The 25,613-nt window shown below is 32.0% G+C and overlaps 1 protein-coding gene across 4 annotated transcripts in view; it reads right to left on the minus strand.

Moving 5' to 3' along the window:
* LOC134282785 (uncharacterized) overlaps positions 1–24,142 on the minus strand; it is a 55,902-nt gene extending 31,760 nt beyond the window's left edge. The window contains exons 1-5 of one of the 4 annotated variants that reach the window (XM_062765179.1): positions 24,090–24,142; positions 15,656–15,730; positions 12,181–12,303; positions 2,886–3,137; positions 2,577–2,654 (exon numbers count right to left, since the gene is read on the minus strand). In XM_062765179.1, coding sequence (XP_062621163.1) covers positions 2,577–2,654; positions 2,886–3,137; positions 12,181–12,291 — 441 coding nt within the window. In that variant the 5' untranslated portion in view covers positions 12,292–12,303; positions 15,656–15,730; positions 24,090–24,142. Of the gene's footprint in view, positions 1–2,576; positions 2,655–2,885; positions 3,138–12,180; positions 12,304–15,655; positions 15,731–19,576; positions 19,796–24,089 lie in introns of those variants that run through there. The other 3 variants (XM_062765177.1, XM_062765181.1, XM_062765180.1) reach the window with 3 other exon arrangements.
* Between the last annotated feature and the right edge of the window lie 1,471 nt (positions 24,143–25,613).

Raw genomic sequence — 25,613 nt, forward strand, 5'->3', positions numbered from 1 at the left:
GTAAACAAATAGTTACTTTTAAAAAGTATTTTGTTGTCTCGATACACAATATTACATCATAACAATGTGACCTTAATTTGTGCGAAAAACCATGTGAGTTTAAAATGTGCGTTGAGCTGTATATGTTTACCTTGTTTGTAATACATATAATTGTCTGATGTCCAAATGACATAAGGAAATAAAGAATTGAATTGAATAAATAGTTAAATAAATCTATCTTATATTCTCTTGCATTTTGTGGGTACAGTTTTCATCATTTGCATTACGTTTGTGCTGTCTAATAAATAATGAATATGAAAATGTTTATTTCATTTGTACACAAAGCAATGAGATAAAAATGGAAATGTATAAAAATTATTCTTTTTTTCTTTTAAAAAAAAATAAAGATTTGAAAACACGAGTACACTCGCAGGTGAACATGACGTGATGAATTGTAATATTTAACAGGTCAATCGAAGTCCAATCAAGGTCAACGCAGTCATAATAATAGAAGCGAAAAGTTTATTTTGAACATCTTTTTGTTAAAAAAGGCGACATCCATAAAATCGATATAGTTTTTGCACCGAGAAAGACTTTGTCGAGATAAAACGTTCCATTTCCACTATGGAAGTTATCGCAAATCTCGCTCGAAAGTATTACACTGCGGCCGAAATAGCATTGCCTTGAGTGTTGACACTATTGGATTTGACAACTGAACAATTTGAATCCCGGGTTTCATTGTGTAAAACAAGCGATTTAATTGGTTGATTAGGACCCGCCCACTCTCGTGCAGTATCCTTCGCCTGTTAAGTTGGAAAGCGTCCAACGGCCTTGTGATTGTCGAAAACCGACGGTGACTTTTTGAACAAAATACACAAACAAACTACAAAATCACTTTTTAGCATGTGATATATTCCTTTCACAGACGGTACATGTTTATAGCGTTCGAAGACACACCTATTTTCAATTTATTGTACATGTAATTCTGCCGATTTTCTATTCACGGCATTTTCCATTTTCGGTGTTGCACCACCTGCTAACGTAGAAAGCATACCCAGCGAATACCGGAGCACCTGATGAAAATATATATATATATATATATCCAGAAAAAGTATTTTTGTGGTATAAACACATTGTATATTTTTCATGATTTACATTTTTCTTACAACAAAAGTTTACTGTTTTGTTGTCAAGTTGACATTTATATGATTTTGACTGTCAAAAATAATACCATGTTTCAAATGTGTGTGTGCTACTGCTATTTTAACGGTCGTCATGGATATTATTAAAACATGCGATCAGTAAAAAGTTGAAATCCTTGTGGGTTTTTTTTTTCATGCAGTGCACTTTTTACTGTAATGGCGAATATTATCCATATGTTCACTATAAAATAATTAATATCACTGATACATTTTCCAAATTTAAGTACTGTACGTTTAATTTTATTGATGTACTGAAGAAAAAACGGGAAAACAGCCCCGTTTTTCAATCGAAGAAATATGCCCCAGGTGACAGGTATCATTTTAAGTCAACTTCTGCCAGACTTGGATGGGATTTTATTAATATGAAGATCATTATACAGGTTACCCACCCACAATAATTTAATAAGGTATTACATAGGTCCAGTATATACTTCGCTCAGTAAGAAGAGGCCTACCACTTGTTTACAGCTGTTTCCATGAGAAAGTGGGTGGGCCTATAGCAAAGCACCAATCAGACTCTTTGTTGGATATCGCAATTGTATTTCAGTCAGATTTATCAGTGTCGTCACTCAACGTATCAGTTTATCAGTCCAAGTGTATATTTTGAAGCAAGATTTGCGATAAAGTTCTTAGTGCGCTCTTTTGTTAAAGAAAAAATGTCGCAAAATGTACAAATCCCGCGAGATTTCTGTGACAAACGTAATATAAACATGTAAACACTATGTTGGATGTCGGTGAACAAATCCAAACAAAAACTGAATGAATCATTTTATTGTTGTGGACTTTCTATACATCTAGAGAAGAAACGACAACGATATAATTTTTTATTTATTGTTTATCTTATGTATATCTTATGTATATACTTATCATCTAAATACAATTCACATGCCTTGGAAATGTCATATTTCTTATAAATGTCAATGGATGATGGATTTATGGTTCTCGCTCTCTTACATATGTCTATTAGTTTATCTATTCTTTAATCGGAATGACAAATACATTTAACTTTTAAATTGGATTGAGATTTGCATGTTTTGTATTATTCACAAAGTCGTGCTGTCCCAGTCAGACTACTAAACGCGTTTTGAACAGTCCCGTAATGGAAATACAACGTATTATCGCTTAAGCGTCCTCAAACTAATAATCATTCGATGATTAACAGCCTGGGAAAATGGTTTTTCTTTGTAGATAGGCCCCATGCGAAAATAAGTAGTGATTACTGTATCGACGTCTTTCATTTTGTAATTGTAAACTAGTTCATAAAACACAAAAAGAGAAGTACAAGAATATTACTATTAGCAGCCGCCAGATAAAATATTTCTTCATCAGGCACCAAGCAGCATCCGTAAATTAATTATTTTATAGGGAAATTAATAATGACATAAATAGTTTTACCTTTGGTCCTACTTCTATCGCACACCACAGTGATACTGATACGGTTGCCGCTAACAGCAATGAAACAATACCTATAATCTGCAAGAAAAAAATTAGCATATCAGAAAGATCGTTTTGATTCTAAGAAAATTTTATTTCTAATTTATTTATTTTTTATGTTTAAAAAAAAATCAATTCAAATTCAAATATAGATATCAAAATAGCAATCTAATAAATACGTTAAATTAAATTAATGATGGGCATATTTTTTTGTGTCTGCGTATTGTGTTGGAAACTTTCGTTCATGGTCTAGATAACTTCTTTACGTACTAGTGTCATGGTCGTTTTGATCGGCTTATAATCTATCTTTTCAAAATCTTCTGCAAGATTAAAACATGGAATAGCGTAGATTATTTTAAAAATCCCGATGACAATTATAAATGCGGCCAGGATTATGTTGCTGCAACCAAGTCCACAGGAAGATAAATTAATTGTGTTTAAAATGGTGTAGACACTGCTGGGAGCTAAAGTTATGCAGAGGATTGCAATGCCAGTTGTCACCCAGGCACCTCCCAAAAGACCCTGTAAAAAGAGGATGGAATTTAGCAAGTAACCTTCAGCTTGGAAAACGTCCAGTAATCACATGCATTTCTTCTAGAAAGATATAACACAATTTCCATTGCTGTGTTCCTATTTCGCCTTAACTGTGACATTATATAAATGGTGCCTGTTTTGGAGGGTATCATTTGAAATTGACACCCCAAGGAAAACCATTGTCAACCGACGCGTCAGCGGAGGTTGACAAAGGGGTGTCAATTTCAAATGTTACCCTCCAAAACAGGCACCATTTATTTTATTATACTGAATGTCTTATTGATCAAGGACGTCAGCAAAAAAAAAAACCGTCGATCGTCTTTACGTTCATGTATAGAAAGATTTCACACTCACCGGTTCACTAATCTCCTTATTGTTTGTTCGATACTCGAATTAGAGTCATTTATCATATAAAGCTTCGTTATTTCTGGCTCGCAAGCATGTTTCCTACACTCGCAAGCATGTATTGTCTGTCGTTTGTTGTTTTCAAGTAAGCTTTATGCTTTTATTGACGTCAAGTTAATTCCGGTTCTTTCAAACGCGCAACTGACGTTTTGAGAATTCTACGGTGAACCGTACGCGCATAATTTCCACGCAGGTGGCATTACCGTTGTGTTACCCGTTGTCACGTGTGTTGCTAAGGCTCAGGGTAATCGAACGGATTGTTAACTGCGTCTAAACCAATCAGATTTTAGTATTTAACATGAAAGTATAATAAAATGGTAAAACATATGAAAAAGTTTTAAGGCAAAGTGGGAATCTGATAATTCCTTCGTTAATGTAATAACTAATTCAATTAGATGTTTGTTTTACCGCTCAGTTGATTACATAGTTTAAAAAGAAATATTTTACAGGTAAAATGAAAAGAAAAAGTAATATTTTAATATCATTGACCTGTAGAGTAGTTGTGCAAGTAAAAAATAAGAAATTTGCGAAAAAATATTAATTATTAATATTTAAATATCAATTAAAATGTAATTTTTTTATGGATGCAGTGTCATAGAAAATACAAATTAAATCTAAAATATATGTTAGTATTCTGAAGTACTTTTCTTCTAAGAGTCTATTAACTTAACTTTTTTCATCGATTTTTATACCCCCGCTCCGAAGGAGAGGGGGTATACTGTTTTACCCTTGTATGTGTGTCTGTGTAACAAATTTTCGTCGCATTTTTCTCAGCAACCACTCATCGCAGATGCTTGAAATTTTAACACTATCTTCTCTGATGCATGCCATACGGTGGGATACATTTTTGGTCAAATCCAATGTCAGCTTCCTGTTTATCTGTGCGTCTGTCCGTTTCATACATAACAAATTTATAAACAGTAAGTTCCAGTTTCGTCTCAATAAACCCTAAAAGGTACTAAAACGAAAGGGGAATAGCAACTTTTACAGTTAAGGCGAAATGGAAACAAATCTTTCCATTAAACAAATCTCTGACATAGTACATGTATTTAGAAATAATATAAAATTAAATTATAAAAGCTATACTGATCATTTAATTTCTTAAAGCAACAAGACGCCTTTGATAGATTTCTTTCATGGTTTATTCCTACTCTTACAAGTAAGAGCCTCGGTTAACGTCCCATCGCTCCTTATGTTACGCGGCGCCAAGTCAAAAGCATCCAGCCGTAAACCTCTAGCATGCTGGAGTAGGTTTATTCCCCCCACCTCTACTGACTAAATCCCTCAAAGGGGAACTTGTAGTTTTTTAATTGTTACCTCCGTTTTCTTGAATTTACAGCCTAAGTAAAATACAGTTTTAATAAAAAGAAATTTACTAGCACAGTTTATTTGATTAAAAAAACTATAATAAAAGACGCTATACAAGTATTTTTCACTCATATGCATGTCACTGTATGCCGGTGAAGGGCTTCAAATTTAGACCTATACTCTGCACTCAGGGCCATTGAGCAGTAAGGGTTCTTTAATGTGCCGCGGACCTACGTTTTTAAGGTCATATCCGAAAGACCCGTGACTTTCACCTTTAATGCCGACGGTTTAGCGAAAAAACAGTCACTACCTATGTAGGTTTGACGCGGCGCTGCGAACGAGAATAGAACCCGGGTCTCCCGATCACGAATCTACGGTGGTATATTTAGAACACGCGTTTTTTTTTAAATAGCAGAAAAAAATTATCTTGTGAAAACGACTTATTATCTTGTGAAAACGAGATATTATCTTGTTAAAACGACATATTATCTTGTGAAAACGACATAATTATCTTGTGAAAACGAGATATTATCTAGTGAAAACGACTTATTATCTTGTGAAAACGACATATTATCTTGTGAAAACGACATATCATCTTGTGAAAACGAGACATTATCTTGTGAAAACGACATAATTATCTTGTGAAAACGAGATAATATCTTGTGAAAACGAGATATTATCTTGTGAAAACGAGATATTATCTTGTGAAAACGACTTATTATCTTGTGAAAACGAGATAATATCTTGTGAAAACGACTTATTATATTATGTCGTTTTGAATGTGTTTTTTTTTTTTTTTTTTTGGAAAGGATGTTATTATCCACCCATTCTGTTGCCGAGATATGACCATTTCTGACAAATTAACTGTTCTTGTCATAAAAATTAACTCACATGGAAAGAAATAAAAAAAACTCGGCAAAAACTTTTAACTTTTGTGACAGAACGCTACGGAGGGGGTCACGTGACCGCCAATATCACGTGATTCGCGCAAGCGCAGAACGGTGGTTGATGTGTATTAAAATCGGGGAGGATTAATCTAAAATATAATAAACATTAAAACCAAATATTGTTTCTTGTATGGAAGCTATTCAATTAGTTTGCGAACTTTTTGATCACCCCTCGTACATTGTAAAACCCCAAAAAATAGAGTCCAAAAAGATTGACTCAAAGAAAAGTCAAAAAAAGATGTAAAGTACATGTAAAGGAGTGATTTAAAGGCATTAAGAATGAATCCAAAGAATAGAAGAATGATTCCAAAGAATGCCATTTTCAGGCAAAACAGGGTATTTTGAACTCAAGGGGTATTCATGGTCCCGGATATAATAGTACATATGATTGGCTGCCTTGCCATTACATGCCACTTACTTACTCTTGGTCAAGAATCGTAATAGAAATGTTGCATTTCCTTTCAGTTTTTATTAATTAGTATCGATGGGCTTCATTGGTTTATTCTGATCAATTCCATTACAAAATGATTTACAAGATTATAGTCCATTGTTCCAACAACAACATCCAATTTGTTCTATCAAGATAATTATAGTTCATGGAATTAAAGTCCCGTTTCCAATTATTATGTCACTGAATGTGGTACACATATAATGTACATCCTGGTTTAATAAACTTTTATTTTATTTTACTGTCAATTCTAAGTTCACTATTAATAACAAAAATGATAATGATATGAAAATAGTCCAAATTTAAAATGTTCAAATGTTCTAAACCCTATAGCTTTACAGTAACTCAGGTGAGTGATGTAACGCATGTGCTTCTTATTTAGAGTTGACATGCAGGGATCCTCGTTTTTATTGACAGATAAGATTTCCTTCCATCTCCCAACTGAAAAAAAATATCTGAAAAATGTAAACAAAAATTTTCAATGAATATTGACTTTGAACCTGATTTTTGGATAGCAGACAATTCGAATATACCCTGAATTCTTTTTTAAAGTCATTACTTGCTCGGCCATTCTTCGCTTCTTCGATCTCGGTGACATTTGAGTGTCCATTTAGGGCAAGAAAAGCAAATAAAACATTTATAAACTTAAAGCAATTATGAGCTGCAAGTTTGATGTCGAAATGTTTTGCTGCAATTTAGTAATTAACTATTTAAATGACAGAAAAAAGAACATAAAGGAATTTCTATTCTTTATATATCAGACAAAAAACTATTTATAATTGCTTTGATTGAAGAAAAATTACATTATTGTCATCCTGTATAATATTGAATTCTAAAGAAATCTTTCTTTGAAAACAAAAATAATTCTTTATATCAGTCTAAATTAAACATGATGGTTCAAATAACATTCAAATTCATCATAATAGCATAATTTTAACAGCAAAATTAATTCCTCCATAAAAGAGCTCGTATTGCTTTAATTTTTTTTTCCAAATTAATTAAATTTATTTTTTTTTTCTTATATAAGAGGTACTGTAAGCAATGAGCTCTCTAAATGATACCCCCGCCTCCCATATAAATGTAATGGCAGTATCCATGTTTTGCTATGGGAAACCCAAAATATTCAAGTTTGTACAAATCTTGACCTCCGGGGTTAGGGCGGGGTCACAATTGACGATCAAAGTTTTACAAAAGAATATATTGGGAAAATCCTTAAAAACTTCTTTTCGAGAACAGCAAAGACATGATTGGTCATATTTATAAAAAAAAAAAGTATCCCCAGGGAAGATTTCAACTTGTTTAAATCATTGGGTTAGGGCGGAGTCACATTGGACTATCACCGTTTTTACATAGGAATATATAGGAAAATGTTTATCAAAGCGTTTGGTTGTTAGATTACCATTCCCATCACCGTCTTTTTTTTCAAAGCAATATGAGCTGCATTTTTGAAAATTTCATTATGCTGATAAAATGTGTTATTATGATTACTCTGTACATAATTTAAACCCTTATGATTAATGAGACCAAAATGAAGTTTAAAAATGCTTTAGAAAAAATATTTCTGTACGACCGAATAAACAGTATTATATAAGAAATCATCATTGTACAGGGCGACAATAATTCAATTTTGCTTTGATCAAATCGTATAAAAAGTTCTTCCAAATCATAAAAGAACAACAGAAGTTTATAAATGGTCCATTTTCCTGTCATTGAAATAATTCATTACCAATTTGCAACAATTTTTTTCGATGTCAAACATGCAGCTCCTATTGCTTTAAGTATAATATAATAAGAAACAGATGTGTCAGACTGTGGTACCTTTTATCTCAAGCTCCCCAGGATATATGATCGTATCGACATAAGTACTCTTGAAGTTTCTCCTTCACTACTGTTAATGTTTGAGTGAGGACTAAAGAAAGTTGAACATTTACTGAAACTCGCTATGTATCTTTGTTTGTCAGGATTCTTATGAAGTTTCGGAATCCAATATAGATATGGTAAAAGTATCATATTCCATCTGGAATTTAATGTGATATCATCTAAGATAGAATACCATATTCCAAAATCCAGTTTGACTTTCGTTTATAAGGTTTAAATTCTCTACATAGCAATTCAAACGTTTGCATAAAATGGAGGTAAAAAAATTTTCCTATTTCGTCGTTGTAGATGATTTCCTTGCACGTTTGTTTCCACATGGGTAGGTGTAGGTTTGTCATCATGGGTTGGGTAGTTCCGGGCGTTGACATGTTCTTTGTATCTTTGTGTTCATACATCTTACCATCTACACGTGCCAGCTATATATAGTTTGTCCAAAACAAGTTTCACACGTCTTTTTTCTTTCATCTACTTGCGCATAACTGGATATACCTTGCGCCGTTTGTCCTCTACCTCCAATGGAAGCTGTTCGTTTGTCCAAATCTTGGATTCCTTTAGTCTGTGTGAGGCACATTTTCTTTTCTTTATAAAAACTTAACATTGCCACAATGTTCTTTGGTATAGCTCTGAACTCATCTGGTTTTTCTGAACGATGAACTCTCTAAAGGAATTTTGTCAAGTTTTTTTTACTTGTTTTCAGTAATTCTCGCAAAAACAATTTACAGTTTTCTTCTCTGTTTTCTGGGATTCTGGTGAAACTAGTTATCTCTCATGGACCTAGAACTTGAACTACGGTACCTGTAACCCTTAGAGGGCCTCTTAATTGAGTGTGAGAATTATATTGTTGATGTAGGAAGTAGACGTTCGGGAAACACACCTTCTTCGCCAATCTATTATTGCAGCCCGGATGACCGGGCTGCTCTATACATATAAGTTTAAGTGTTGGTGTATGGGGATTGAGGTGGGAGAAGTTATTCAGACTTAAAGGTTTTGTAAACATTAAAATGATTGTCAATCAGAATGTTCTTTCCCTTTATAAATTACGAGATACATAATATATTTACTTCCATAAAGTGAATTTGTAAAAATATATATGTTTTTGATATTTTATATATAAAGTTGGTTCTCATTTACCATCGAAATATTTAGAACATCGAATTTTTCTAATAGCATGAAACGTGCTTTACACAGTTCGTGTTTAATATTCTTAAAGTGAAATACATTTTTAAAAATAGGTATTGCATGAGTTTAGTTTCAATTTATATTTCAGGCAGCCAAAATTTACTTGAGGAATACTTGATATCGCGATTACTTAACTTAGCGGAACTCTTTCGCGATGGAAGTAGGAAACGTCTGTTGGGTGGGGGCAAATGTGCTATTTAATATAATGCAAGATCGATCATTGTAGCATTTACAAGGACAGATAAGTAAAAAATCCTGGTGGAATACTTTGCTAAACAATCGCTGAACCAGCCTAATATATTTTTGAGAGGAGGCAATCCTAAATTGTTACATTTTTAACGATATTTTTAATTAAGCGAACTCTTCTAGTTAAATTTTCATTGAAAATCGTCACATTTTAAAGCAGATAAAATATTCTAAACTTTCCTTATACATGTTATATGACAATATAGTATTTGGAGTTCAATATCTGGCAAAACGTTGTGATTTAGGCATTAAATTGTTGGAATCAGTTGATTGTCACTACTGTAAACAATGTCATGTGCCCCAGAAATTTAGACCTTTCTCGACTCCCCCGCAAAAGAGCGGTAGTAAGTTAGATAACTGCGAGGTACTTATTGGTAGTCGCGATATTACGTATTGATAAAGTTTATCAAGGGTATCGTTTTTGTTCGATTTTCATCCGATTATAGGTTTTCAAAAAATTCTCAACTATCGTCTCTATCATATAGACGCATGCTTTTTTCACACATAAAGCGGTTTAACGATCAAGACTCATTGTTTACTTTATTTATTTCCCGGGCGACAATTGATGTTTACATCAATGTTTTCTTGTTAATTCGGAAAATAAGAAAAGTACGATGGGAGATATGAGCCGTCAAAATACAAGTAAGAGTAGCTCAATTATGTACGCAGAATCAATGGCAAAACGCATGAAGTAAATAATAATATAAATTCGTACATGATGAAATCTTGAGACAAAATACACTTAGATCCTTAGATTTATTGGGAAGATTATCTGTAAACTTAGAAGGGACAAAATCAAATAAACGTTTCTGATTTTCCCTCTATTTCCTCCTGTTCCGCTCATTTTTATTGTTTAATGAATGTTGTGCACCTTACTTCAATTGATCACAAAATGCAGCAAGATTGTTTTTATTTTCGTCTTTGATCCCTCGGTTAAAGAATGTTAAGTAGGATTAATATGAAAAGATTATGAAAATAATCGAGAGATTCACAAACTTCTATGTTTTAAATTTTAAATTTCAAAAGCGTATGTTCATTACTTTTTCTTAAATAACATTTTTGTTACTCCTTTCTCTAAGAGCCTTAGTTTAAAGCACACTGTATTCCGACGTCAACCTACCTATCATTTACAAAATCGTTTAATCAGTTATATAATATTTTTAATTACATCTTTAAACCTGTAATTTCTTAATAATGTTTAATTCTATAAATAAAAGGAAAGAGGTGGTTTAACAAGTAAAGACCGAATCCAACTCGAGTATACATTACCATTTTTTAGTTTTATGCAGTCGTAGGTGCAACATAACTCCTATTATCCCAAGTATTGTAACTCTAAGGTCAGACGACACGTTCCTCAAATGTATCTTTTGTATTTCTTTGTATTATATTTTTAAACAAGATGTGTTTGTGAAACACTACGCACCCGGCAGCAACAAAAAAAATATTTTTTCAGCTTATAGGCCACAATCAAGGTCACAAGGTCATTAATCATGGTGTCAATTGAAAGAACTTGATTAGTAAAGTATGCATACCAAATATGAAGTCTCTATCTTTTATGGTTCAAAGGTATGGTGAAGGTTCAAAAAAGCTATTTTTAACATATAGGATACTGTCAAGGTCACAAGGTCATTGACCTTGGTGTCATGTGATAGGACTTAATTAGTGGATTAGGCATGCCAAATATGAAGTATCTTTCTTCGTTCAAAAGTTATGGCAAAGGTTAAAGTTTGCAGAAAAAAGCTAAATTTAGCGTATAGGTCACAGTCAAGGTCACAAGGTCATTGACCAATCTTATCAGTGGTGTTTGCATACTAAATATAAAGTCTCTGTTCTTATGAAATGTGGAAAAAGTTTCATATAGGACAAGTTATTCTGGGTATGCATACCAAATATGAAGTCTCTTTCACTCATGGTTTAAAAGGTATGGCGAAGGTTAAAGTTTGCAGACAAACAGACAAATAGACAGACAGAAAGACAGACAGACAGGACAAAAACAATATACGCCTCGGATCTTTCGATTCGGGTGCATAAAAATATGCATATTTTTCACTTTCTTGTGATTTCTACACCAGATATATCTGAACAATCGGACACATTTCAGACGAAATGTTAGTTGAAGTGTAGGCCGTCTCCGGTTCTTCTATTACACGTTTTCTAGAATAATGCCCTGTTCACACGGAGAGTTTATTTAAGGAATAACTTTCTTTTTTTGTCGATTTTTGATTTTGTTTGAAAATTTTTTTATGTAAAATTTTCGATTGAACATCTTCATGAAATTGAAAAATCTGACAGTTATTCCTTATATTTACATGCTTTGATTCCACCAGTCCACGTGCTCCAAGCCCTGCTTCTGTCTAGCTGTTTGTTCGCCCTGCACGTGTTTTTTTTGGAACCGCGCAAATACATTGATGGAAATGAATTTATACTTTGTAATTTTATCTCAAACAAAGACATTGGAAATGTAAATATATCGAATTGAACACAAGTTACTGCGAATTAGCTTTGCTTAGCGTTCACACTGAGAATTTAATGCGAATTACTTTAATTCGAATTAATTTCTGTGCATTAAATTAAGCACAATTATAAGATGTTTCTATGTTTCTACTTGTGATGCATTTACCAGGATTATACTGACGATTTTCAGATGCATCTTTAAAACAATTCCTGTTTTATTCTGACTGTTGTTTGACTCATCTGCAGGTTTACAGTTGTGTTGATCACCTCCTGCCATGATATAACAAATCTACAAATGAAGAAAAAATATTTCAATAATTGAGAACATAACATATTGACTTTAATAGAGTTCTGGCAGTATCTATGTATGTACGAGAAATATGTTGATCTTTCAAAGAAAACTGATTGTAACTGTATAGCTTTAATATGAATATTATTTGTAAAACAAATCATTCAAGTAATTTAGTGATTTCAATTCATACACGTAGGTTAAAAGTCCGTCAAGATATATTGAAGTGCCTGAAATATGAGAGAAAATATTCAAAAGTTTTTAACCTGATCTCTGATTTTTTTTTTTTTTTTGTTGTTGTTTTACTTAAACAAATATACACATACTTTTTTTAATTATAAAGGAATGCGTTTAGGTTTTTTGCGAGTTATTGGTGTAAATCACACAAACTTGTTACGTGTTAGAGACTTTTATCCTTTTGGAATTTGCATTAATTTTTTTTATGCGAAATTTCAAAATTTTCTAAAAATCGGGAGAGGTTTTAGTCACAGATTCTCAAACTATAGTCTCAATACATTGTAGAGTGTATTCGATTAAGACAACCCGTGTCGTATAGTGTTAAATATACGCATGCTCACTGATTGAACTCTAGTGATCTAAATACACCATCTCGTGTTGTTTAGTGTTTGTATAAATATGGCGGGGAAAACAGTATATTCCCTGTATATCTGGTTTAAACAGAACAAACCATTGATTAACAAACAATATCCAATAACCAAATAAAGAATATCAGATAATTATATACAAGACCTCAAAGCTGAAATAAATTGTTGAGCAAAATGTATTTTTTTTTTTACAGATACATGTATTTTACAGATTATTTATCCTTGCAATATCATTTAACAAGTCAACACGTCCTCTTATTAAGAAAAAAAAAAGTAGCATAAGAATGTTTTCACATACATACATGTCAATAGTACTGGTATTAAATATTATTGTGACGTACCATCGTTTTTGAAAGGGGCCAAGCCAGAGAAAAACCAACAAAACTCCTATTTAGTTAGAGGAGGGGGGTGTAGGTCCCACTTCCTTCAACACCAAATTTTATTCATACAAGACGACTTCACCCTTGCTTGGCTTTACTGTAACAAAAAAGGGGAGGAAGCTGTCGGTGGTCTTTCAATGAAGATTTTTTAAAAGTAAAGAGATGTTTGGAAAAGAAGTGTGGGGAGCGCTTCCACCAGCTGCTACGTGCCTGCATTCTCTCCCCCCGTAACATTTTGCATGGGGTATAATAATTGGTCAGAAAAGTACCATAGCTGACAGTTTATAATAGTAATAATAATAAATTCTTTTATTTAGACAGGATAGCACAATTATTACATATGACTAGTTTACATTGTAGTCCTGTATAAAACATATTTACAGACAGATATAAAAAAAAGTAGAAACTAGAGTTAAAAAGAATATATGCATAGCATATTATATCAGACATATTTGTACATACTAATAAATAAACTACTAGTATTAAATATTGTGCCATACAGTTTTTATTTATATAGCTTTAGTCATAGGATGTGAGAGACATATACTTTTACCAAAAAATGTGACGCCGGTTGGAAAGGAAACTTGAGCTTATGTGTTTATTTCATGGTCTTACATGACTGTAGATTTTAATTTTGAGTCTGTAAAAATAATTTCAATATTTCAACTAAAATTTTTTTTTTGAAAAAATACGCATGAAATTGTTCAATAATTATTACAATTGTAATTAAAGGCTGAAAAGGTATTTTCTATATACTTATAACATTTATTGTAAACAAAGAATCGGTTTGTTCTGGGGACCCGGCCTCCATATTTATAAGATTACATTGTAATATATGCATGTAACTGTAATTGCTCTCACATTTGATCCTGTAATTATCTTAAAACTGAATTATTAATAATAATGATTTAACTTCATAAGGTAATTAACACGACATATCTATGCTGCGATTGTTAAATCTATAAAAATAATTTTTATTGGTGAATCATTATGCATCTATTGGACATTTTTGTAATCAAGGGGCCCGTTTTACAAAAGAACTTACACCTAAAATTATGGACAGGAACTTGCGTAATTGAGAAATTGTGTACATATTTCCACATATTTCCACATTTTTGTTTAAAAGTTCAAATATTGTTACATACTTAATATTTTGATGTATTGATCTCTGCTGCAGAGGAAATAAAGAATGTCTGTCTGTCTGTCTGTCTGATTTTCATACGTTTTAACATAAATTTGATGTGATTTGGTGCCTAACTAAATAAAATATGATATCACACTTCTTTATGTTCCATTTTGGCTGTTGAGTTTTTAGAGGTATGTGCTCTGAGACATGTTGTATGAAAATTAACCTGCAAAGATATGTATTTTATGGGTGATTTAGTTAGTTTAAGACTTATTTAAGGTATTTAAATAAAGAAATATCAGTTTGACAGAAAATTCTAAAAGTATGGACCAAACTTAAATACATTGTTTAACCAAACTTTTGTCATACAATGTAAGTTTATACAAGCCTTAAAGCAAATCACACAAAAATAAAATTTAATTATTAATAGTCCCCTCATATGATAGATTTAAAAATCGTTCAGTTTATATGGAGAATATAGTAAATACTGAAGTATCCCCCTAAACAATGACAAACTGTAGCAAACCACCACTAACCAGAAAAACAACTTCTAAATAATTTTATTTGGATATGATTGCACTTCATCATGTTTAGATAATTTTGGTTAAAGGTTGTCTTTATATTGAAAATGTTGAAAATTTGTATTTAATTTTTCTTCTCAAAATTATTTTAAGATTAAACAATTTGTCTTAAAGTTATACATCCGTTTACAATGACTTTGTGGCGCAGTGATATGGTTGCTGGATTGTGGACATAATGATATATCGTGAGTTCGAGTTTCACAGTGCGTGTTTCTTCTCTATGCTTTTTTTTCTCTGTGCATTTTTCCTACGTTTTCTTTTATTATTTTATAATACATGTATAAATTTAAGAGATATATAATACAACATTACACTTTGAAATTTAAAAAAAACCTCTAAAATTACTTTTACAAAAGTCATAGCTGCTATTGTTTTATTTTTAAAATTTTCTAAAAAAAAATCTTGTTTAGCATAAAAGTATTGAACAAGTAAAATTAGTGTCATGTAAAAACTTGCAACTATGAAAATATAACACTGGTCCACAAATGATTACATACACGTAGTTTGATCTTGAATTGAAAAGGTACATGTATCTATAAATAGAAACAGGTGATTTCCTTTAAATACTTTAGTCGGCCGTGTCGTCGGTAAGGCAGCTATGGATTTGTGAAATTATGCAGACCTATTAAGAAGCGAGACAAAAATAAATGATTAACATACCTCTTAAGTTAAAGTAAGGTCAGAAGATACCGTTTCTCAAGGTAAATGCATGAGTATCAACAAATTAATTCAAACCTGTACAAAAGAAGGCATAATACGTTTATGGTCATACAAGAATAAAGATGAAAAGTCCTATAATTAAGGAATAAACAACAATGTTAAAAAGTTCTCTGGGAAATGAACTTTTAGTTGGTCACATGATCAAATCCTGTGAAGCCCGAAGGGCTTCTCAGTAGATTTGATCACGTACCAACTAAAAGTTCATTTCCCAGTGAACTTTTTAACATTGTTGTTTATTACTTATATTTACATTTGAAACGAATACATTTCGAGTTAAATTGTATTTATTACAAGAATGGGCCAACGTATTGCTATGTAGTGACGCGCAATAAACTAGAAGTTGTTTGGTCAAAATAACACATCTCTCTGTGATCCGGTTGCGCTATGACCTCTGACCCCCAAATGAAATTCACACAGAATTGAACGTATTTTCTCTTCAATAGGTTCATCTAAGAAAGATATTTGCAAATGTAAATATTATGAATTGAACATAAATATTATCATATGGCTCAAACTCCAAGCTTTGGAATTTCTTGCTATGCAAAGAAAAAAAAACAGTCCAAATTTTCCCTGTGTATAACTAAGCACATTTTCTTCCGATCTCTTGAAGTTCTTGGTCTCTTGAACCAAAAACTTAGTCACATTATCCAAATGTTTATTGTATTTAACTCTTGGCCTCTAGAAATGTTGATAACACAAACACACAATCAAGCGTGTTATTAGTTAGGACTTCTCAGATATCAGATAATACCTGGAATGAATAATTTGAAGTACAAAAGTGTAACTTCACCCATGTGTCGTCCTGTGGTTGATAATTACACCAGAAAAAAATCACGAGGAATTTTATTCATATTAGCACACTGCGGGTGTGACAGGTCGGCAGGGGATGCGAACTCCTCTATGGCACCTCAAGCCTGAATTTTTTAGCTCCAATTTTGTAATGTTTAATGGACTTTTGAGCTTGAAAACTGTTTGTTATCTTCATTTGTTTCACTCGATACATTTCATGATCTATACATGAAGCTTACATTCACCAACATTATCTAAATGATCTCTAAAAACATCAGATCGACTGGTCACATCTACCTGTTATGATCTGGCCAACAAAGGACAATTTATCGTGTAAATAATACTCAAACAATACGACTTTGAAAAGTCAGGCGGCACTCAGCTTACCACGACTATGAAATTGCTGAATATAGGCAAGTTTTTGACATGATTGGTTGCATCAACTAGTTTTTTGAATGGTCTTGTTTGAAAAATTGTTCGTACATAGAGGATGCTCTTGCATATCGGATCACCTTGGAGACAAAAATTCTATATGAAGATGATAAGGGACCATTGCTACATAAAAAAGAACGTTGATGAAATGAAATTGAAGTTATTATTTTTATGATAAATAATGAAGACAAAAGTAGTGGAAGGAAAATCAAAGGTAATCTAACAACTAAGCTCTATGAAAACATGACGACTTCAACTTTTCAATCGTCAACTTCCCTTACGTATGCAGCAATATACCTTTAATACATGCCTACAGAGTTTATATCTCTCAGTTGATTTGATAAAACAAGGACATGCTCTACGTATATACAATTTCTAAAACGGGGTAAATTATTGAGAAACAATTTGATGAAACAAGGATATCAGCAGGCTCGTTTAAAGTCATCAAGAAGCTTACGCGGATGTGACCGGTCGGCTGGAGATGCTCACTCCACCATGGCACCTGGTCCCACCTCTGATGTTTTAGAGGTTTGTGTTTGCTCTGCTTCTACGTGGTGCATTGGTTAGAGGGTGTACGTGCTATGTTTTCCGAGTAAGTAGTTGATCCTTAGTCCCTACATGGTTCGAATTCCATGCTGCACGTGGAGATTAATCATTTGGAGCAATGTATAAACTGAGGTCCTTAGTCACTGTGTGTTGGTACGCAAAAAATACTCACTGCTTAATGTACCTGAGTTCCAGGTATAGATATAAATTTGCAGCGCCTGGGGCGTCTTCATATGAATGAAAAATCTGGTGAGGTACGTTAAACAAACAAACAATGTATAGATTATAAAAGTAAAAGGCGACAAAATACAGAGAATAAAAACGAGCTTTTAATATTAAAATTTCAATAGTCAGTTTACTTTTGATAAGCGAAGAATATTTCGTAAGGATTAAATGTCCTAGTTTCTGAACATTTTTTATAAGAAAAAATAATGATACTTATTTTTTTAACATTAAAAATGTCTCTGTATGTAAATTCAAATATTTGATATCATTGCATAATGATCTCTTGGATGTTTGACATCATAAACAAAAATGTATTTTCAATTTAAACTGAGCAACGACCCAGAATAGCTATTGAAATAATAGGAATTACTTTCAAGCCATATCTAAAAACTTGGTTTAGTTTCGAGGCTAAGTGTTTTGAAGGTTAGAATTATCTCGAATATCAGATAAAATTATCAGGCATATCAAACTATACACTTAAATCTATTTTTTGACGTCAAATTCCAAGAAAATCGTAAAGATAAATGGTACGGGAGGTGATACTGCTTTGAAATTCTTCCAAAAAGGTCGAAGAAATATTAAGATCCCTCTCAACACCATTACAAACTGTTTCTGGACATTTAGAAAAATATTTTGCATTTCTATTTATCAGTGAATAGAAATCAATGTTGTTTACTTCCATAGAGAAAATACTTGTAAATAACATGTTCAATTATTTTATTTTGGCCTTTTAAAATGTTGAGAACTTTTTAATTGATTTAAAATTAAGTAATTTAGTGTAAATTATTTTTCTAAGAACTTACAGTGTAGAAAGGAATTTTAATTAAGAGATAACGAACAGAATTCAAGCTGAAAAGATCATTTAACAACCCAAAATAGTGTCAGAGCAAACTTGGGCCTCCGAAACATTAGAGGCGGTATCAGGTGTCATGGAGGAGTGAGCTCTCCCCCCCCCACCCCCCACTCGCCAATCGGTCACGCCTGCTGTGTGCTTCTTGTCATGATCGGAAAATAACGCAAAAATTTTCGACCATTCAGTGTGTAAATAATGGACTAACAATTAGAATAAAAAACGTCAGTCAGCTTTTGATAAAGTGTATTTGCTGAAGTCATTGTATCGACCATAGAACTTACAAAATGATGACTTGAAACAAGATTACTGAAATTCTTTCTGATTCAGCAATTTGTTTGTCTATAATGTACCTCGTTTTAGAAATTGTACATACCCAGAGCATGCTCTTGCGTATTGAATTAACAGAGAGATGCAGATGATGAAGGTATATTGCTACACAAGTAAGATATTGACGATTGAAAATTTAAAGTCATTACAATTATCATAAAGCTTGGTTGTTAGATAACCATAAACGTCTATTTCAAGTAAAGTATCCAAATATGAAATAGATGTATCAGATTCTGTGGTATCTGTTATCTCAACTTCACCGGGATATATCGTACCGATATAAGAATGGAAATATCTGTTGTTATTTGACAATACGTCGACGATATATATAAATGTCGAGTAGAAAGCCGCAGCAAGTGTTTTATTTTTTTTCACGTGCATAATTTTGGACAAATTCTGCTTTAAATGAGTATAAAGTAAAGGATCAAAATAGTAATTTTTCAATATAAATATATATCGTACATACAAAACTCAAGGCTACATTAGACTACTAGCGAGAAAAAGATATATCACAATTGCTTTTACATGCTTAAAACAGAAAGGCAATGATTCTCCCCATTATATAAAACATAAGGTATCGATTCCTGTTCTGTATTTTCAAATCAATATTTCCTCTATACATACTCATATCGAATAGTCATCTTGATTGCTCCATTAACAGAAATCCCCAAATCCAGGACTCTACTTACCCTAAATTTCCTGAGTTGAATTATTATATGTGTATAACCTCACTAAATATCCTCTTTGCCACGTTGAAATCAAAGAACGATTGAAAAAATCTGAAAATAATATTAATTTGTATTATATAAAGCAAGTTTTCACCTTTTCATTGATGAAATAGAAAATATAACAGCATTTCACATTTGTAAAGCGAAAAAATAGAAGGCGTTTACCATGATTACAAATTCGTGAATATCTTGAGGCTTTGCCAACAATCAGAATGGTATCCAAGCCTGCACTTATTACGTAATTCAGAATTCAATCATGTGACCTAGATTCTGAAAATGAGGTCTTAATCAATAAGAAATCGTTTAAGAGCTGCTGACGGATTTTTTTGTGTAGCCTTTTTTTTTAATTCATCGTGTACTCTCTTTGCAGAAAATCACTCTGATTATTTTTGAAATTTAAGCAGGTGTTAAAATAAAAAGAGGAATTTAAAAAAATACTGACTTTGTTCTGTGTTATTCAACTGCTTACTTTAGCATTTTGTTATATGATATGTTAATGATATATAGTAAAACTCGGTTATAATGAAGTCACTGGGACCTATTAAACTGCTTCGCTATATCCGTACTTCGTTAAATCCGTATGAGGAATTTATAAAATTTGTATAACTGGGTGATCCAAGTTAATAAATTGATTTGAACACGATTTGGGAAGATTTTTTATTAAGCTTTAAATGTAACATTAACACAGTTTACTGTTTTCTTTTTTACATTAAAAATAATTTTTACCAAACAATAGAGTTTAAGATTCTCTTCAACAACATTGTTAAAATTGAAATGGGCTTCATAGGTTAACTATTCATCTGTTAAATTTTCAAAGTTGCGTCTAATTAAAATCCCATGGGCAAACTCAAACGACTTCTAATTTTTGTCTCTTTCAAATCTTGTATCATTATTACACTTATCTTGTAAGGAAACATCTTAAAATCAAACTTGAGTATTTTATGAAAACTAGCTTTATCAAAAAGGTGCTATCTTGTTATGTTGGACCAGTCTAAATAATTTTTTAAAGTTTCATTATCAATTGTATTAATGTTCTCGTTGAATCAGTCTTTTCTTGGTCTTCTTATACCAGAATTAAGTCGTGTAACTTATGGTGCCTTTAACTTCAAACTCCCTTAAAACTGTAAATAAGTATTCTGTTGATCACTTTTATTACAGGCTGTTGTTTTTACAAGGTTCGAAGTAGCAGATTTACACCAATAGTAAAGTTTGACAATTTTTACCAGCTGTTCACATGAAGGTTCCATATAAAAATACGATGACGTCACAAGGATTTTATAATTACCGGACTATTTAATTTCTCAACTTCTTAAAAAATTCTCAAAAGTTTGACAGATAAAAAAATATGCTTATACACCAGATGTTTGCAAAATATGAATGCTTTTGATTTGATCAAGGTTAAGATAATTAAAATTGCAACATATATTTTGGGATACCCTGAATACCAGTCGACAAAATGGTAACTAAATTCCCACTATTGGAATTCATTCATACAAATTGGTAGTCTATTAGTTATACACTGAATTGACGAAGGATTTTTCCTCTATTTCCCGATCATGACAAGGAGCATACGGCAGGTGTGACCAGTCGGCAGGGGATGCCCTCTCCTCCACGGCACCTTATCCCACCTCCGATGTTTTGAAGGTCCGAATTTTCTTTGCTCCTATTTTGTATTATTTTATGGACTTTTGACCTTGAACACTGTTTGTTTTATCACAATTTGTTTCATGCTAGTATTATTTGACAATATTCAGGGAAAATATGTTTTAAATAAAGAATTTTGAAGAGGACCAAACGTTAAATATAATCCAAAATACTAATATTATAATCACTTGTAAGACAGCCTTGTATTGGAAAGTTGTTAAACGAAACTAAATGAGAACATATTTCCAACAAAAATGTTTTACCTGGAAATCCGTGTCATTGATTTAAAATTTAGAATTGTTATAAATAAATATCCATTACGTAATGTTTTGTTGCTTGCTTAGTAACGCAAACAAGGAAGGGTATTTCAAATTATCGATCGTCTGAATTAGAAAATGTAAAGGAAGTGCTAAACAAATTTAAGTGTGTTTGTTTTTATACATCTTTTTGACGTTCTTTATTTCAATTTTTAATTTTATATCAGATTTTTTAAAAAAAAATGACATTAATGTACTATTTGAGTATTAGCAGCAATAAATCAATAACTTCAGTCTCACTGCATTGGCAGTGCATTTAAAAGGCAGACTGAAAGTGATTGATGCATATACAGCAAATAATATGGACACAGTTTTAATTTACCTGCCCAATTATAATTTAAAAATCTCCTCTCAATTTGTAATATATGTTTAATTCTAAAAATGTGATCACACACGCAGCATTAACGAAAAGCACATTGTCTTTTTTTGTCTTCATTTAAACAAAATCGTGTAATTTATCCAGCTTTTAGGTAACAAAAGTGCTTTCTGCAATATCCGGTTATGCTGCATAACAACGTTTTTCAATATTTCCAAGTCTAAAAATATACATACCTAAAAAAATCTAGTTAATATCCATTACTAAAACTCTATAGTTTCATGATTGGTTTTTCAATTATTATTGATATCTATAAATTACTTTCGTCAAACAAAGAAAAAAGTCCACAAAGCTAACAAAATAGACGTTTACCTGGTCCCGTTGGTATAGAGGCCTCTGTGTTTTTTTTTATAATGGTTGCCTTAAATACTATTTAAAAAAGTCGAACAAAGATATCATTTTTCGCGGAACAATCTAACATGGTCCCCAAGGTCGACTTAATGATACCCCACTTGATTAACTTCCATTGATTCAAATCATGAAATTGGAATAAAACGCTAATTTTCTGTCTTGGAATGAAATGCTAAATTATTTCTGTAAATTGTAACATGATTATGTTGTTTACTCTTTATATCTCCCGCTTGAAAATGAAAGTGTATATTGTGATCGGGAAAATGTATTTGCTGACAATGTCATTGTATCGAGGAAAAAGAACTTACGATCTGATGACTTTAAGCGGGACATCTGAAAAAGATATTCTTGTACCATCATCTTTTTGTCAATAACCTATCTCGTTTTAGAATTTGTACACACAAAAAGTATACTCTTACGTATCGAATCAACTAAGATATATAAACTCCTTATGCAGGTGATTACGTAAGGGAAGTTGACGATTGAAAGGTTAAAGTCATTATCTTTATCATAGTTTAGCTGTTAGATTATCATTAAGGTCTTTTTCAAGTGAAATATCCTAGAATGCATTATATGTGGCAGATACTGTGGTATCTTTTATCTCAAGCCCATAAATCACGATTTAAAGGCCATAACAAGAGTTTTCTTCTTTTAAAGTATAAGATTTTGGACAAATTCGGCTTCATATGAATACAAAGATATGAAATAAAAACTTTTGAAATGTTAGTAATTGCCTATTTTATGGAAATTTTGACAACAAATGATTTTTTGTTGTGTGAAAATGTTAATGTTTTATCATTATAAATTGTTAAGTTTATACTTCTGTTTAACGTCCCTCTCCAGAATATTTCACTGATATGGAGCGTTAAGTGCAAAAATTACATATTAGTGTTTGGAATTAAAGATATAAGTTTCCAGTTTTTCAAACTTAAGATAAATTGATTGCCCGTTTACAAATATTTTTCTTCTTTATTCAATATAATTCAAGATGATTTTGTGTGTTTTGTATCATATCAAAACGCTAAAGTGACTAAATAAAAACCATATTTCAAATTCATTTTTAAGGCATTGAAAGTTTTACATTTATGGAAGTATATGCATTGTATTGGAAATCTATAAGAAATATGAACGGTATAAATTGAACTAGCAGCTATAGTTAGTAAGATGATGTTAAAAAACTGTCAGCATAGACAAAAACGTTCTTAATAAGAAATTGGAATTATTCTATAAATTTAATAAACATAAGTTAACATTATGAATTTATTGACTGAGTTCGAGGGCAACATGCGTTTTGTCGGACCCCAGAATCAAATTGTCTCCCTTAGTAAGACATGAACAAGGAGCAATGGAGATTCCGGTTCATTAGTTTCATGCAATCATTTGCAAGTCTTAGGCTGCAAATTTATAGTCATTCTCGGCAATTTAACCTTTTAACAGTGAGATAATTAGTTTCATCTCAAAAGCTATTGCTACATAGGACCTCTGTTTACACAGTCTCATTCGAAGGACTGTCTTTAAATAAGATTGGAATATGCGACGAAAAAACTCCTTACTTCGCCACACTAGAGCAATCTCACTAACCACTGAGTCACACTGGTAGGTAAGGAATGAACAAGAAACATAACGTGGGCGTCAGGAAAAGACAGATATTAACATTTTTTTGACGTTTCTAGAGAAAATACTTCGTTTTTTAATTGCTTCATATATCTTTATACCAATAAAGTAATCTGAAATTATGAATACTCTTTCTTTTTCTATAAATATAACTTTTAAACATCAGACTTACGTTTCTAACGAGTCCTTATTTTCACAAGCCTGTACACAAGAAGTGACGTAATATCCTGCTTTCCCAAATAGTGGTTTGTCTCCTAGGTTTTATTTAAATCAAACATGCCATATTTAGAATTGAAAGAAGTGTACATGTTTTTGAACGCAATTTGAATAAAAAACAATGTATTTTTTTTATCTTGGTTTTTAAACCTTTTATCGAACCATTTAAATCCGATCTGTCGTGTCTTGCAAAGCTAAACATAATTTCGTCTAAAACGTACAGAAATTGTGATATGCTTTTTAAAGCTCTGTTGCGTAATTTGAGAAGAATTGAAAAGGGAATAAATATTGACTATACGATTTTTTAAAATATTTATTTACTTTGCAAGGTATGAATTTTGTGGAGCATAACATATTTGAACCATTTAGCCGTTCTGAAGTGAAATTCGTTAGCACAAAAGAGCAAGAAAATATATTAATTAAACAAAAATAACTTGTGTGACTCAAAACATGAGCAGATTTCAATTACAAACATGGTCGTTTTTACAAAAAAAAAGCATTTAAGAAAAGTTGTCTTAATGTCGATATTGAAATCTCCGTATAATCAACTAATCTGTCAGTAGCACACCCTTTTCGTACTTTTTTATTGACCCTACTCAAAGTATGATCCTGAGTATCGAACACAACTTGTGGTCAAAGAAGAAAATTATTTTATAAAATATGAAATCTAATGACCACAACATCTCGTCTGCAATACAAATAAGTCATTAGTTTGCTCTATTGTCATCTGAATATTAGAGTACGTAACAGATGTGGTAGAAAAGGTTCTTTTGTAAAACTGGTTCCTGGCCTTTCTGTGAAACATATGGAGATAAGGAACGGTATTCAAGTCCATAAAATTATACAAAATAGGAGCAGAGCATACACGGACCTCCAAAACATCAGAGATAGTAAATTCAGTGTTTAAGTAAATGAGACAAGCTGTTGAGAAAACAATTGCAATTACACAAAATAAATATTTTAGCATTTCTTCTATGATCGATGCAATGACTTTGTCAAAAAATTTAGCCTATCAAAGAGTCAAATGTGGACTGATGTTTTTTTTTTTATACTTTACAGTGTATGTTAAGCGATTATTTACACTGTGTGACTGGTAGGTAGGGATGCTCACTCCTTGTTGGCATCTGATCTCACCTCTTTGCTTTCCTCATGCTTTTATTAAATTAACTGTTTGATTGGATGCTGTTCCTTATCTCAATATCTTATTCCAAATATCAATCACAAGCTCAATCAACAACAAGAATTTAGAATACTTTACATAAGAATAAAACACAGCTGTGCTTAAAAAGGGACACGATAAATACACCAATAGAATTAACACATAAATAGAATAGTTTAAGCTTAGCATCGAATTAATATTGTATTTTGTACATTGTAAAACTTTTTTGTCTCACGAACAAGTCATTCACCCCCATCAATTGATTTCTATTGGATAAATTTTTGCTTAGAACATGAAGATGTCTGGGAAAGACTACTCTTG

Source organism: Saccostrea cucullata, unplaced genomic scaffold (assembly GCF_032062105.1).
Source record: "Saccostrea cucullata isolate Sc308-1 unplaced genomic scaffold, CSIRO_AGI_Scuc_v1 ctg3407, whole genome shotgun sequence".
NCBI lineage: Eukaryota > Metazoa > Mollusca > Bivalvia > Ostreida > Ostreidae > Saccostrea > Saccostrea cuccullata.